The sequence below is a fragment of the Callospermophilus lateralis genome, chromosome 4, assembly GCF_048772815.1.
Source record: "Callospermophilus lateralis isolate mCalLat2 chromosome 4, mCalLat2.hap1, whole genome shotgun sequence".
In the NCBI taxonomy this organism is placed as follows: Eukaryota; Metazoa; Chordata; class Mammalia; order Rodentia; family Sciuridae; genus Callospermophilus; species Callospermophilus lateralis.
In genome coordinates, this window is record NC_135308.1 from 72917701 (window position 1) to 72934749 (window position 17049).

At 36.0% G+C, this 17049-nt stretch overlaps 1 protein-coding gene across 1 annotated transcript in view; it reads right to left on the reverse strand.

Annotated features, from left to right (window-relative positions):
- Positions 1-17049, reverse strand: part of LOC143637776 (antigen WC1.1-like) — a 69260-nt gene that overhangs the window by 30225 nt on the left and 21986 nt on the right. The window contains exons 5-7 of the mRNA XM_077109255.1: positions 14984-15076; positions 14592-14906; positions 13172-13486 (exon numbers count right to left, since the gene is read on the reverse strand). Of these exons, the coding sequence (XP_076965370.1) occupies positions 13172-13486; positions 14592-14906; positions 14984-15076 (723 nt within the window). The remainder of the gene's footprint in view (positions 1-13171; positions 13487-14591; positions 14907-14983; positions 15077-17049) is intronic.

A 17049-nucleotide genomic window follows, 5' to 3' on the forward strand; every position in this document is an offset into this window, starting at 1 on the left:
TAAAGGTTCTGTGTTTGGGAATGGGGTCCCTGATGACTTCATGGCTGTTGCAAGTTTGGTGCCTAGGAAAATTTCTGTGCAAAGGCATAGGATGCCCAGTTGCTATAGTAATGCCCTCCATGCTAGACTCTTATCACCTTCTACTGTAATTTTAGGCACATAGTTCCTGGGAATAGAAGAACATGTTTTCTAGATAACTATAATGTTTCACCAAGCTCTGGTGCCCCTGGTGCTGCCCACCTAACAGTAACTTCAGACAATGGACTTTCTTGAGAACTGCACAAAGCTTTTGATATTGCATATTTGTAACTATGAAATGTAACTGCAGAATAAGCAACCTTACTGATACTCTAAACAGTAATGTGGTTATGATACTAATTACCTAATATAACCATTGGTATAAATAAATGTGGTCACTTGGACAAGGAGCTACTCTGCTACATTTCCTTCCTCTGCACCTTGACTCTGTTTCCTGATATTATTATTTCTTACAACTGGTGACCAACATTGGGGTATGAGAAGAGTTCTCTCCCTCAAAAGCCTCCGAATTTATAGAGAGTTTGGGACAACAGAATCCACCTTAATAGAAACCCTTCCAGATGTTGACAGGGGAAATGAGTAGCTTACTTATGCCTGGAATAGGCTTTTGATGCAAGTGTCACTTTCAACAGCTGGTATCAATCTGTAATCAGTAAGCTATGGCTAATTCTCTATCTCTGACACTCAGCCATGTCATTAGGCCAAACTTTCTTTACTTCTTGGTAGGGCTGTACATACCATAAATAATGCTGATCTTACTGTCTTGCTGATAGAGATAAGCTCTTATTGTCCTTTTTATCCAGAAAGTGGGACACTAAATTTGAAAGCCTGGGAGCAAATAGGTGAAACACTACATGAGAAGCCACAAACTACTTTTCCTGTTCTTCAAACTTGGTTTCTTTGTAGAGATGAAATTGATAAAACCTCTGTTTTTCAACCTGTCTGCTCTTCTCCTTTTGTGCCTGGAACCCCACACATAAAACTTCTCTAACTAATTCACTGCCATTGCCTCGATGGCTGGATGTGGCAGCTGCCCTACCCCCAGCTAGATCTCAGTGAATTGAGTGTTTAGACAAGATGTGGAGGAAGGGGATTCCCATAACTTACCTGTCTGCCCTATTAAGATAAATTCTGCTAACCAACCTAAATATGACCTATTACCTTTTGCTGTATTTAAAGAGTTACAACCTTTAAATAAAAGAGAAAATACAAGGTTTGACTCTACTGTCATTGAAACATGTTTATCAGTTACTATAAGTAGACTTAAATTAATTCTTTGTTGCTGCAGTCTGGCTGGGCACAATTCAGGAGCCACTCGTCAAAAGAAACAAACTTTATTTTTAGAACACACACACTGCACCACACAGCTCCTCAGGAAAACCTTCAGAGCCCAACTGCCACCACCAGCTTCCCACAAGCCTCTCCACCTCCCCCACTCCTCCTGCTCTTGAGGCTGATTGGCTGGGTCGAGTGGACAGAGCCAAAAAAAAGTCCCCCAATGAGCAGCTCTGTGGTCTGAAAGGGCGGGGAAACAGCCCAATGACCATCACCGCAGAGGAGCCAATCAATTGGCAGCTAGAAGTTTGCTGGGGCGCTGTGAGCCAATCATCAGCTGGCAGCTGGAAGTTTGCTGGCAGCTGGAAGTTTGCTGGGGCCCCTTCAGCTGTGGCTCTCAACACTTTGTATAAATGAGAAGTCAATTACAGGGTCATTGAACACAAATACTAGTATCATGGTAATAAATACTTTTTATGGTATGGCTTTATGCATGGCCTCAAGAGGCAAAGAAAACAAAAATAATAAGTGTCCCAAAGCTTCCTGTGGCTACCATGCTCTATCCTTTCCAATCCACAAAAAATCATTACTTATATTCAACCATATGTAGAAACTGTTACAAGATTTATAAGATTTTAAACAAAAAAAGAAAAAAGAAAAAGAAAAAATAACTCTCCACAAAGTATGTAAACTATAACACCATGCTTTAAAAAATTATAAAAAGAGAAAATGTTTACAACAGTTTTACTTATCTTATAACTTCCACTGGATCTATAAAATTCCTATCCTTATATTTCACATGTAAATTATAGGACCTACAAGATTTACTAGTCTTATAAAAAAATCACTTAAGACAAAGGGAAAAAAGTGTCTCTTTTAAATCCAAACTGCATGGCTGATTGTATTATCTATGTTCAGCTTGCTTTCTCAACCAGTTCCTCCCTAATATTACAGCACAGAAAGACAAAAGTAGAAACATTCTAAATGTGCAAGGTTTCTTTTTGAAAATTTTTTTTTCCTAAAAATTTCACAGGCTTCCATTTGGTTTTTATAACTGAGCTAAAATTACACTCTGACCTGATAAAAAAAAGTTTATATTATGACAATGTAAGTTTTTAAGTATTCTATGTAAGTTGATGTATTTTTCTGATCAGTCTTGTTTTATCTAACTGTAAAGGTTTTTACATTCTGTCTTTATCCAAAGGCCAATTTCTCCAGAGTTAACTCTCAAATACATTCAAAAAATTTTAAAATAAATTCTTAGAAGTACATAAATATTGGGAATGGATCTGAAATCCACCACAGACAAATAGCAAGATATCTGAAAACATTGATTTCAGTGTCCATCATAGCTGTTAGATTTTGCACTTGGCATTTCCAATTACACAGGCCTATGCTATGTCTATTTATTATGTACCTGATATCAAAATTGACATTTAGATAAATGAGCATTCATAAATGAAAAATTAAATAAAAAAATGGATCCAAATAACTTAATTTAAATCAAGTAATCAGATAACAAATTATATGTCCTTAAGATTCTGACTTATGGGTTTTTCTAGGTGACCAAACAATAAAGTCTTAATTCATGAAAATATCTAAAATGTAATGTAATATTCATTACTTCTAAATTTTTCTTCAATAAAACAGGGATGATTAATTCTATTAATCCTGTTTTTCTTATGTTTTTATGTTATAATTAAAATAAATAAATTAAACTTAACATAAATGAGATTAATCTTCATAAGTATAGTTTCTTAAATACATAAATTAAAAATTACAGCTGATGCCATACCGATCTCTCATTTTTTCCAGTTGTTAAAGAAACAGGATTTTGCCTCGTTTCTTTATTTAACTCTTTTTTTAAAACAGGCTTTACAAAAAATTAACAAGGATTATCAACAATAATGCTGGATCAAATTTCAATATCTTATGTGCCATTGTCATTGATAGTTTTTGCTAAAACACCTTATGCTTTTACAACAGTAGTTACTATTATAACCAAAATTATATACATAAAAGTATATATATAAATAATTATATTGTCCTCATTTTTCAGGCTGTAATATTTTATCTCTTTCTCTTATGTATGCTCAATTAATTACTGATTGTCATACTGAAATTTTATCCTTAACAGACATGGAGATCACCAAGACTTCGCTATGCTCCCATGCAAGTCACTCAGCTGCTACCTACCCACAGCACAACACCATCACCTGGCTCCCCCGACCTCACCAGGATCCTCCCACCTCACCAGACACCCCAGTGCTGAAAGCAGACCTCTGCCATCTTGACTCAACATTCTCATCATTTAGCTAGAGGCAATTCCCAGATTGTATCTCCAGCAGCCAGGTACCAGGTTTCCAACCTTCCCCCTCCCCAGTGGTGGTAATCCAACCAAGTAGCTGCCCAACATAGGTGTGCAGTGCGACCAGGGAGCCGCCCATGGGAGCCCTGGGTGAGAGTTTCCTCAATTGGGAACTGCTAAGGGAGAGGGAGATGAGGCTAAAATTTGGAACCTAACAGAGAGACCAGGAACTAAGAAATCTCCAGGCAAGAAGGGAGATAGTACCAGACGCTTAAGTCATATGAGTGAGTGGTCCAAAGAAGAGACCCATGAGGTGCAGTCTTTCTGCAGGGACTGTTTGTGCCACTCTCTGCATCCAGGCACTCTGCTCCAGGACAAGTTTTCCCACCCTGGTTATCTCTACCATCCAGAGGGCAGAGACACCAGCTTACAACAGTATGCCCCACCTACTGGATGAGAAGAGAAGCAGGATCTTCTAAAGCTACCTACAACCCTGGCTTCCTACTTTGAGTTTTTTGTTTTTGTTTGTTTGTTTGTTTGTTCTCTTCTACCCCTCCATCCTCTGCTCCTCAAATGCCCAACATATGTGAAACCAAGTAATTTGCATGAAATAGGACTTTGAGGACTGAGTCATCTGAATAATATAGTATACAAGTGTTGTATATGCCCTTTATTTTCTTTTCCTTTTTGTTCTTTCATTTTCCCCCATCAATTTTTTACTATTTTAACATCTGTATTTTTCTAAATACATATGTGTGTTTGTTTTATGTACTCTACTGTCACCCCACATATGTGCCTACCCTAAATTACTTTCTATCTATTCTCTTGCTACTAACCTTCTTCACTAGATTTCTCCTTCATACTTCCTAAGATATATTGACTCTATATCCTCACATCTTACCTCCTTAGCATATCATTCTAAGCCCCACCCCCAGGTTATTGTCCACTGTCAGAAACTGTAAACTTTTTAACCAACTACTGATTCTATTTTAGATAATAATTGAATCCAGCATTTCTGTACATTGAGACTAAATTGTAAATGTCTTAATAACAACAAATTGTTCATAGAAATTATATTGCTGATATTGGGATTGGTTAACATTGTCCTTCCCCACAAAGGAGAGATCTTGGAACCCTACAAAAGCACTAAACACCTATAGGGTAAAAACAATAACATTCTAGACCCACAGAGCTGGAAAGAAAGGCACATGAACAACATGAAAAGACAAGAAAAAAAATGCTTCAAACAAATGAAGACACCACATTATTAGAAGCCACAGAACAAGAAAATACAGAGAAGGAGTTTAGGATGTACATGGTTAAGATGTTCTGTGAACTCAAGAAAGATATAAGAGCAAATACAGGCAGTGAAAGTTCACTTTGACAAGGAGCTACATAAACAAATCCAGGAAGTAAAAGATCACCTCAACAGGGAGATAGAGATTCTATAAAACAAACAAACAAAAATCAGAAATTCTTGAAATGGAAGAAATAATAAACCCAATTAAAATCTCAAATGAAAACATCACCAACATTGTAAACCAGTTGGAAGATAGAGCATCAGACAATGAAGACAAAATATATAATCTTGAAAAGAATATAGACCACACAGTGATAATGGTAAGAAACCATGAGCAGAACAGTTAAGAAATATTGGATAGCATAAGAAGACCAAATTTAATAATTATTGGGATAGAGAAAGGCATAAAGGTCCAAACCAAAGGAATGAACAATATATTCAATGAAATAATATCAGAAAATTTTCCAAACATGAAGAATAAATTGGAAATCCAAATTCAAGAAGCCTATAGGATGCTTAATGTACAAAATCACAACAGATCTACACCAAGGCACATTATAATGAAAATGCCCAACATACAGAATAAGGAGAGAATTTTAAAATCCACAAGATAAGGAATCAGATTACATATATGGGGAAACGAATTAGGATAACAGGAGATTTTTCAACACAGACCCTGAAAGCTAGAACATCCTGGAACAACATATATCAAGCTCTGAAAAAAATGGGTGCCAAACAAAAATCTTGTATTCAGCAAAATTAAGCTTTAGATTTGAAGATGAAATAAAAACCTTTCATGATAAACAAAAGTTTTAAAAAAGTATAGCTAGAAAACTGACACTACAAAACATTGGAAAAATACTCCAAGAAGAGGAAACAAAAAACAAAATGAAAGTCATCAGAGGGAATATTTCATTTTACCCTAAAGAAAAAACTAATCAAAGAAGAAAATCAAATCAAGTTAAATAGCAAAACTAAACAAATATGGCTGGAAATACAAACCATGTCTCAATAGTAATCCTGAATATTAATGGCTTAAACTTACTAATCAAAAGACATAGACTAGTAGATTGGATTTAAAAGAGACCCAACAATAGATGCCTCCAGGGGACTTATCTGATAGGTAAAGACATACACAAACTGAAGGTGAAAGGTTGGGACAAATCATACCACTCACACAGACTACGGAAGCAAGCAGGGGTTTCCATCCTCATATCAAATAAAGTAGACTTAAAGCAAAGTTAATCAAAAGAGATAAAAATAATGGACATTACATACTGCTCAAGGGAACCATACACCAACAAGACATAACAATCATAAATATATATTCCCCAAACAATGCTCAGATATGTTCATCAAGTAAATTCTTCTCAAGTTTTAGAATCAAATTGAACACAGAACACAACACAATAATTTTGAGTGACTTTAATACACTTCTCTCACCACTGGATAGATCTTCAAAACAAAAGTTGTGTAAAGAATCTATAGAACTCAATGATACAATCAATAACTTAGACTTAACTGACATATATAGAATACTGCAACCTGCATCAAGCAGATATACTTTCTTCTCAGCAGAACATGGATCCTTCTCTAAAACAGACCATATACTATGCCACAAAGAAACTCTTAGCAAATACAAAAAAGTAGAGACACTACCATGGATTTTATCAGATCATAATGGAATGAAATTGTAAATCATCCACAAAAATAAAAATAAAAATTACTCCAACACCTGGATACTAAACAATATGCTACTGAATGAACAATGGGTTGCAGAAGACATCATAAAGGAGATTAAAAAATTATTAGAGGTAAATGAGAACATAGACAGCGAATATCAAAATCTCTCAGACACTATGAAGGCAACTCTAAGAAGAAAGTTCATTGCATGGAGTTCATTCCTTAAAAGAAGAAAAATTCAAAAAATAAATGACCTCACATCTCAAAGCCCTAGAAAAAGAACAAATCAACAGAAAAACCAATAGAAGGCAAGAAATAATTAAAATGAGAGCTGAAATCAATGAAATTGAAACAAAAGAAACAATTGAAAAAATTGAGAAAACAAAATTTGGTTCTTTGAAAAATTAAATAAAATTGACAGACCCTTAGCTACACTAGTGATGATAAGGAGAGAAAGAACTCAAATTACAAGCATACATAATGAAAAAGTTAATATCACAACAGACACTACAGAAATACAGAGGATAATTAGAAACTATTTTGAAATCTTATATTCCAATAAAAAAGAAGAAAGTGAAGGCATTGACAAATTTCTTAAGTCATACGACTTGCCCAAAATACATCAGGAAGATATACACAATTTAAACAGATCAATATCAAGTGATGAAATAGAAGACACCATCAGAAGCCTAACAACCAAGAAAAGCCCAGGACTGGATGGTTACACAGTTGAGATCCACAAGGCCTTTAAAGAAGTACTAATACCAATATTCTTCCATTTATTTCAGGAAATAGAAAAAGAGGCAGCACTTCCAAACTCATACTATGAGGCCAATATCACCCGGATTCCAAAACCAGACAAAACCAAAACCATTCCAAAACTAAGACAAAGACACATCAAAGAAAGAAAACTTCAGACCAATATCTCTAATGAACATAGATGTAAAAACTCTCAAGAAAATTCTGGCAAATCAAATACAAAAACATATTAAAAAGATAGTGGACCATGATCAAATGGGATTCATCTCAGGTATACAATGTTGGTGCAATACAATAAAATCAATAATTGTAATCTATCACATCAATAGACTCAAAGATAAGAATCATATGATCATATGATCATACATGCAAAAAAAGCATTTGACAAAATACAGCACCCCTTCATGTTCAAAATACTAGAAAAACTAGAAATAACAGAAACATATCTCAACATCATAAAAGCAATCTGAAACAAACCCCAGGCCAACATCATTGTAAATGGAGAAAAATTGATTGCATTCCCTCTGAAAACTGGAACAAGACATGGATGCCCTCTTTCACTTCTATTTATCATAGTTCTTGAAATACTGGCCAGAGCAATTAGAGAGACAAAAGAAATTAAAGGGATACATATAGGAAAAGAAGAACTTAAATTAGCACTATTTGCTTACAATATGATTCTATACCTAGAAGACCCAAAAAATTCCACCAGAAAACTTCTAGAACTAGTAAACTAATTCAGTAAGTAGCAGGTTATAAAATCAACACCTATAAATCAAAGGCATTTCTGTATATCAGTGACAAAGCCTCTGAGAAGGAAATGAGGAAAACTACCCCATTTATAATAGCCTCAAAAAAATTACTTGGGAATCAACTTAACAAAAAGCTGAAAGATCTATACAGTGAAAACTAAAAGAAAAAAAACTAAAACCCTAAAGAAAGAAATCAAAGAAGACCTTAGAAGATGGAAAAATCTACCTTGCTCTTGGATAGGCAGAATTAATATTATCAAAATGACCATACTACCAAGAGCACTATATAGATTTAATGCAATTCTGATAAAAATCCCAATGGAATTCTTCATGGAAATAGAAAAAGCAATCATGAAATTCATCTGGAAAAATAAGAGACTCAGAATTGTTAAAGCAATCCTTAGCAGAAAGAGTGAAGCAGGTGGCATTACTATACTAGATCTTAAACTATACTATAGAGCAATAGTAAGAAAAACAGGATGGTATTAGCACCAAATCAGACTGGTAGATAAATTGTACAGAATAGAGGTCACAGAGACTAATCCACAAAACTACAATTATCTTATATTAGACAAAGATGCCAAAAACAAGCATTGGAGAAAGGATAGCCTCTTCAATAAATGGTTCTGAGAAAACTGGAAATCCATATTCAACAAAATAAAATTAAACCCCTATCTCTCACCATGCAAAACTCAACTCAAAATGGATCAAGGACTTGGAATACAACTAGAAACCCTGCATACAATAGAAGAAAAAGTAGGCCCTACTCTCCATCATGAGGGATTAGTAATTCCAAATTCCGTAATAATACTCCTATAGTGCAATAATTAAAACCAAGAATCAATAAATGGGATGGACTCAAATTAAAAAGTTTCTTTTCAGCAAAAGAAACAATTTATGAGGTGGATAGAGAGCCTACATATTGAGAGCAAATTTACCCCTCACACATCAGATAGAGCACTAATATCTAGGGTATATAAAAAACTCAAAAAGTTAAACAACCAAAAAACAAATGACCCAATCAATAAATGGGCCAAGGAACAGAACAGACACTTCTCAGAGTAGGATATTCAATCAACACATATATAAAAAAATTTTCATCATCTCCAGCAATTAGAGATATGCAAATTAAAACTAAAATACCATCTCACTCCAGTAAGAATGGCAGCTATTAAGAATACAAACATCAATAAATGTTGGAGAGGATGTGGGGAATAGTCACACTCATCATTGTTGGTGGGCCTGCAAATTAGTGCAGCCAATATGGAAAGCAGTATGGAGATTTCTTGGAAAACTGAGAATGGAGCCACCATTTGACCCAGCTATCCCTCTCCTTGGTCTATATCCAAATACTTAAAAAAGGGACACAGCCACATCAATGTTTATAGCAGCACATTTCACAATAGCTAAACTGTGAAACCAAACTAGATGCCCTTCAGTAGATGAATGGATTTTAAAAATGTGGCATATATACATAATGAAATATTACTCAGCAATAAAAGGGAATAAAATTATGGCATTTGCAGGTAAATGGATGCAGTTGGAGAAGATAATGCTAAATGAAGTTAGCCAATCCCAAAAAATCAAATGCCAAATGTTTTCTCTGATATGAGGTGACTAACTCATAGTTGGCTAGGGAGAAGGAACATGGGAGGACAAACTCTAGATAGGGCAGAGCAGTGGGAGGGAAAAGAAGGGGGCAGGGGGTTAGCAATGATGTAATAATGTGATGGACATCATTATCTAAAGTACATGTATGAAGATGTGAATTGGTGTGAACATACCTTATATACAGAGATATGAAGTATTGTTTTATATATTTTATATGTGTAATAAGAATTGATATGCATTCTCCTGTCATGTATTTAAAAAGTAAAACCAATTAAAAAAAGACAGAAAACCCAGACATAGACATTCATGTTTTATACCTTACTTATGAGAAAACTATATCTCCCATATTTACAATTCTTCCTCTAGTATAAATTTGTATTAACAATTTTTTAACACCAAGTAATTTTCACATGCCTCATGATAGACAATTCTCTTTGTTGTATCAGGTTATACATTTCCCATCTTCCTTAATTTCTACCATTCCTCTTATAAATGGGTTAAAGGTATGCACAAATAGAGGTAAACAAAAATGAGTAATATCTGTTCTTATTAATGATAAATGGACTGACTATTATATCCTACTTCAAATCTCTCTAGAGCAACCTGCTTTAACTACCATTATCCTGGCACAAAGACTATTTTCTACTACTTTAAACATTATTACAGATTCTCGACAGGCATAGGACAAACACATAGAAATACACAGTAGTAACATATATAACTAAACTTGTTCCTCATATTTTTATAGCTTATATTTTTATATCCTCATTTGGATTTCAACTTACTATCTCTTTTTTTAACCTTTTAAACTATTTTGTAGCATCATATATCTCCTATATTCCTCTCTCATATATGCAGCCATACCAAGATGCCTTTGATGGAATGTAATGCTCATACAGGTAACATTGTGAAATACCTTTGTCCTTTATTTTGAGATGGTGTGAAATCCCATGGATTTTTTTTCATCAAAATGCTCAATCACTAATGAAAGTGTTTTTCATATCTTCTTAATTGGTTCATGTTATAATCAACAAATTTCAAGCCCCTGTGTGAAGATCTTAAAATCCACAAGGCCTACATTCTAATATACTTTGGAAAATGGATGTTACTCATTTCCCTCCTTTTCATCCTTTCTCCTTTCTTCGTATTTTTATTGACATTCATTCTGGGTTCATTTGGGATAGTGCCCAAAGGTCTGATAAGGTATCTACTTGCATTTCTCATTTATTACTTTGCTTTGCCATCATGGGCAAGCCTATTCATTTAAAAATGGATAATGCCTCTACATATACATCTCATGCTTTTACACAATTTTGTAATCAATAAAATATAATTTTAAATCATAACATTCCTCATAATCCTACTGGACAGGTTTTGGTTAAACAAGAACATCATACTCTTAAAACTTGCCTTTTAAAGTAAAACAAAAATGGGTATCTTGCTTCTCTAATATTTATAATGCTTTAAATACTGTTTTATTAACAGTTAATGCACTCAACATGCAATATAAATTTATACTCACAATTGATCATCTGCTTTGGATAGACATCTTATTCCCAAACAGCCATTAGCAAAAATGAATGTAATATACAGATTTTTACCAGACCCAGGATGACAAGACCCTATGCTTCTGATCACATGGGGAAAAAGATACACTGCTATGCTTCCACCAACAGGTCTAAACTCACACAAAACTCTGTAAATACTTTGGTCTTAACAATAATGTTGTTCTGTTGTTGTATCCCAGCCATGAAAATTCAGTACAGTTAGACTCCTCGACTTCTAAAACCCATTACAATATCTGGGTTCACTTGGCTAAAATTGTTATATACCTGCAAAAATGTCTCACGGTACCCATTGTTGTTTTAGCAAACTGTTTTCTTACCATCCCCACAGGATATAAAAGGCCACCATCCTGCACAATGTATCCATAAAGGTCTATTCCCCTTGATAAAAAACTGTGATGATTCAGTAAGCCTTCTCTCTAAGGCAAAATTTGACATTTTGACATTTTCCTTAGTGGGTATCCCTGGACAAGTTAACAGGGCTTACAAAACTACTATAAAACTGGACTGTGCTATAGTAAAAAAATACTAATCATAACTCTATGGCAATTAATATGCTTAATGAAGAACAAAAACAAATTGTCAAACCATACTTGACAATCAGGCTGCAATTGATTATTTGTTATTATTATATCACAAGGATGTCAGGAGTTTAATAATATGTGTTGCTTTAACTTAAGTGATAAGAGTGATTCTATTTCAAAGGAGTTAGACTACTTTAATGATATCATTGATGAGGTCTGACAAGATGATGGAGCTTTAGACTTATTGGATTGGATAACTTCATGGTTACCCAACTTTTCTTGGTCAAACAATTATTCATAGGTGGATGTTTACTAATACTGGGATTGTTATGTTGTGCTTGCTGTTGTCAATGCCTACCCTATTTTTTGCCTCCATCAGCATTAAAAAGAAAACTATTATGCATTTGAGAGGACTTAAAAGACAGGAAAGGTGATCTGTGGGGTTTCTGTGTTTGGGATTGGGGTTCCTGATGACTGCATGACTGTGGCATGCTTGGTGCCTAGGAAAGTTTCTGTGCAAAGGCATAGGATGCCCATTTGCTATAGTAATGCCCTCCATGCTAGTCTTATCAGCTTTGACTATAATCTGAGTTAGTTCCTGGGAATAGAAGTACTTGTTTGCTAGATAACTACAATGTTTTACCAAGCTCTAGTGCTCCTGGTGCTGCCCACCTTACAGCAATTTCAGACAATGGACTTTCTTGAGAACTGCACAAAGCTCTTAATATTGCATATTTGTAACTATGAAATGCAATTGCAGAATAAGCAACCTTACTTATACTCTAAACAGTAATGTGGTTTTGGTACTAATGACCTAATATAACCTGTTGGTATAAATAAATGTGGCCACTTGGACAAGGAGCCACTCTACTACCTTCCCTGCCTCTACACCTTGACTCTCTATTGTCTTTATTATTGTTCCTTACAGTAATAAATGATCACAATGATATGTATCAAGAGTTGATTGTGTTGGTGGGAATAAATTGATAGCACATAGCAAGCAATGTGTATTACTGTGGTCCAGTCATTCACCCTCTTACTAAAGAAATACACATCAATTAATATAACTTAAGATTAAATTAGTCAATTGCTTTGAAAGTTTATCAGATTATAATTGCATGCCCCCATATCCTCAGTTCAGTCTCTCTGATACTTTTTACATAAATTGCTAGCATTGCAAGTTTTCCTCGCAACTACCTTTGAAATAGGATTGCAAGAGGTGGATAAAGTAATGTCTATGACGTATTCATTTTGTGGAATTATTTTAACTCATCCATTATCTTTGAATATACAAAACTTTCCTAACAACAACCTACAGGCATAGGACAAACACATAGAAATAGACAGTAGGTCACCTGTACACGTGATATGAGCTTCCTCCTTTGGAGAGCAAGATTGGTATTTCCAAGGGTCAGAAGGACACTGCCAGAGAGAGGTATCAGTTTCCCGACAGTGAATTCCATCCACCCAGCGGGGTCTAGAACCTTCTCTAGAAGGAACCCAGAAATCCAGAGTCCTAGTGTCCCCACAGCCAAGCTGTCTGCAGATTATGGACAAGGTCATAGGTTCCATGGGGCTGTGGCAGACACTGCCCCAGGTGTTGTTGTAGAAAACCTCCAGCCACCCAGAACACTCCTGGTCCTCGCTCACCAGCCTGAGGGCCAGGAACTCTGAAATGGAAAAGAGGAAAACAGGGGTCAGTGAGCATTCAGCTCTTACTGCTGTTTTTCTTTATTCCTAAGTAGTGAGTGCTTATTGCTGACTCTTCTGAGGAAGTGCCCACTAGGTAGAAGACTGGAAGTTATTTTTTTGTCCCTCTAACCTGTTTTGCTAACTTGTACCTCACTTTCTTTTTCTACAACAATGTAATATTAGCAAATCAATAGGCAGGAATACTATCTGGGGGCTCTACAGTGAGTAAACTCTTTACCTAGTCTCTGAATAATCATCTGACAGGCCCTAGAAAAGGATGGATGACACAGATGTGGCACATTAGTGGAGCTCCAAATATGCTCACTCTCTGATCCTCAGAACATGTGAATATTTTACCTATTGCAAAAGGGCTTTAAAGATATCATTAAGAGAAGAAACCTTTCATGGATTATCCTGGATTGTCCTGGATTAATAGATGAGTACAATCTAATCATATCCTTAGACTTGTGTCCTCAAAAGCAGATAATTGTTTCTGACCTTCATCTGAGGGAGATATGTTCATGGAATGATAGAGGATTGCACTGCTATTGGTTTGAAAAAGGAAGGGGCCATGAGACAAAGAATTCAAGCAACATCTAAAAGCTCCAAAAGGAAAGAAATTAGTCTTCCCAGAGCTTTGGATGTTGCAGCCTGCTCACACCTTGTGTATAGGCCAGACAGACCCAGGGCAGGCTTCTAACCTACGCATTATAAGATGATAAATTTGTGTTGTTTTGAATCATTCAATCTATGGTAAATTGTTACAGCAGAAATAGAAAACTAATTCAGTGGGTCAAGATGTTGCACCCACATTTCACAGAAGAGTGATGACTGCTTTGAATGGACACTGTAGAGAATGACTGTGACAGGGGACAGTGTTGAGAGGGAAGAAGCAGAAGCTCAGTTGCTGAAGCAGGAAATGAAAGGACCTAATTTTCTCCTCTGCTGAAATAACAGGAATTGTAAGAGAAGCATTCTCCTCTGCCCTGTCAACAACTGAACAATCCCTGTCCTAGGGCTCAGACACCACCCTGCAGACTTTCCATTGCCCTCCCCCACCTGTGCACAGTGTGCAGCACAAACCTGAGCAGATGACCCCAGCATCCTCCTTGTGCCTGCAGTTGTGTTGTCCCCAGCCCTGGGAAGGGCACTGCCACACATAGGCCTCCTCTCCTGTGCAGTTCAGCTCATCCAGCCAGATGGGCCCTGATCCCTCTCCAAAGTGAGCAGAGATGGTGGCCTCCAGGGCCACTCCACAGCCCAGCTGTCTGCACACCACGTGGGCATCACTCAGGTCCCAGCTGTCATCACAGATGGAGCCCCAGGAGCCCTGCTGCAGGATCTCCACTCTCCCTGCACAGCGACTGCCCCCATCCACCAGGCGGACCTGTCTGCTGTCTGAGGGGAGACAGGGTCATGTCAGTGGGCATTTCCACAGGGAATGGGAAGGCTCTGGTGCTGGGGGCATTGCTCACCTGAACAGTTGGCAGTGTGGCCCTCTGAGGCTGCAGAGCCTGCTGGGTCAGACCAGGAGTCATTGCACGGGGGCAGCAGCTGGGTCTGGTTTCCTACCAAATGGGTTAGAGAAAAGGAATCTGAATTAACACACATAGTAATCTAGTGATGGCATCTGAGGTGAAAGCTGTTACAAAGGAGCATTAATTTTCTAATGAAAATTTCTGCTTTTCGTTATGCCAGACTTTTTTGTTTTAAGCACACATGTAGTAATGAGTTTAGGAAAGTGGAATATATCAGGGCTGCTTGAGAGCATTGCACAGCTTCTAAAACAACAAGATTTTTAGAGTCAAGTTCAGAGAAAAGTGAAAACTAGAATCAGGTATTTTCCCCCTTAGGCATTTTTCATTCAAAGTTAGTAGGTAAGATTCTAAAAATTTCAGCATGTTTGCCACATTTTTTCTGGGAATACACAAGTATAATTTAGTTAGGACCAAAGAGGTGAAATTCTATTGAACATCCAGAAATCTTGCATCATATTTTTTGAACTGAAAGTAGAGTTTTTATTTTAGATGTTGTCCATTTCTAATCACTTCAATCATTTTTACTTAAGGTGATCTACCCTAAATAAACTGCATGGAAGAGGCAGAGTACCTTTATGAAGGTTTCATATTATGTGCATCTTGGCAGATAAATAATTAACAAAAATCCAATCAATATTTGAGAGTCATGTGTTATATTTTAAAAAATTCAGTAGCTAAAAGTAAGAATAAGTGGATGAGTCTAATAACACTGTAGATGCTCTTCAAAATAGAAATAGTGAAAGAACATGGGAAAATACAGAATGAAGCACAGAAATTCAACAGGATAAAAAATATAATAAGGAATTAAGAGAGATGACAAGATAAACTAACATTCTTAATACTCTATAAGTTTTAGGTACTTTTTAATTTTTTTTTTTAAAATTATGGCTCTTTTTACTTATACATGACATAAGATTCCATTTTTATGCAATCATAGAAGCATGGAATATGCCTTATTCTAGTTATAGTTACATTCTTATTGATGTACATGTTGGTGGGATTCACTATGATGTTTTCATACATGCACGTGGGAAAATTATGTCTGATTCTTTCCACTGTTCTTTTCCTATCCCTCTCCTGTTCTTATATATCCTATTTCTAATCTACTGAATTTCTATTCTTCCCCTCACTGCCCCCTCTCCTTATTGTGGTTTAATTTCCATATATCAGATAAAACGTTTGACCTTTGGTTTGATAGTACTAAAGTAAAAATTAGAAAATTCCTAAAGTGGGATATTTAATACACCTGTAGCATTTAAAAATATCCAAAACATCTGTCACATTCTATCCATTTCTCCTGTCCTCCAATGTGGGCTGACAGTGGTGAGTTGCCTTTAAGCAATAAAATATGGTGAAGCCAGAATAGCTTGACTTAGGAAACTAGCTTAGAAAGTCAGGCCTCCTCCTCTTGACTCTGTAGGATGGTTGCTTAATGGGAAATCTACTCTGTAAGGACTATCATGTGGGAGAGAGCATTTGCAGGTGGTTCTGTCAGCAACCTCAGGTGAACTTCAAGCTACCAGCCATGTGAATGAACTGTCCTGGATTTCCAGCTTGGTCAAGTCTTCAATGACCTCAGCTGCAGATGAGATCAAGTGTAACCTCATAAGACCACAAGAGACAACTGCCAAAAGTCCTTGCCAAATTTGTGAATCTACAAATTATGAGAAAAATGAAATGTGATTTTTATTTAAATTGCTATTTTGGGGGAAATTTTATTATGTAGCAATAGTCACCAAGATTACACTTACTATGAAACACAGAAATCCTACATTCCCATGTTCATTCTGGCACTATTTACAATAGCTATGGTATATAATCACTCCAAGTGCTCACTGAAAGAAAAATTTATGAAGTACAGATGATATACAGCCATAAAGAATGAAATCCTGTCATTTGCATTAAAAAAGATGGAATGGAAAACATTGTGTTTGGTTAATAAAGCAGATACAGAAAACTAAATCCCCATGTCTTCTATTATATGTGGAAGCAAAAAAGAATCC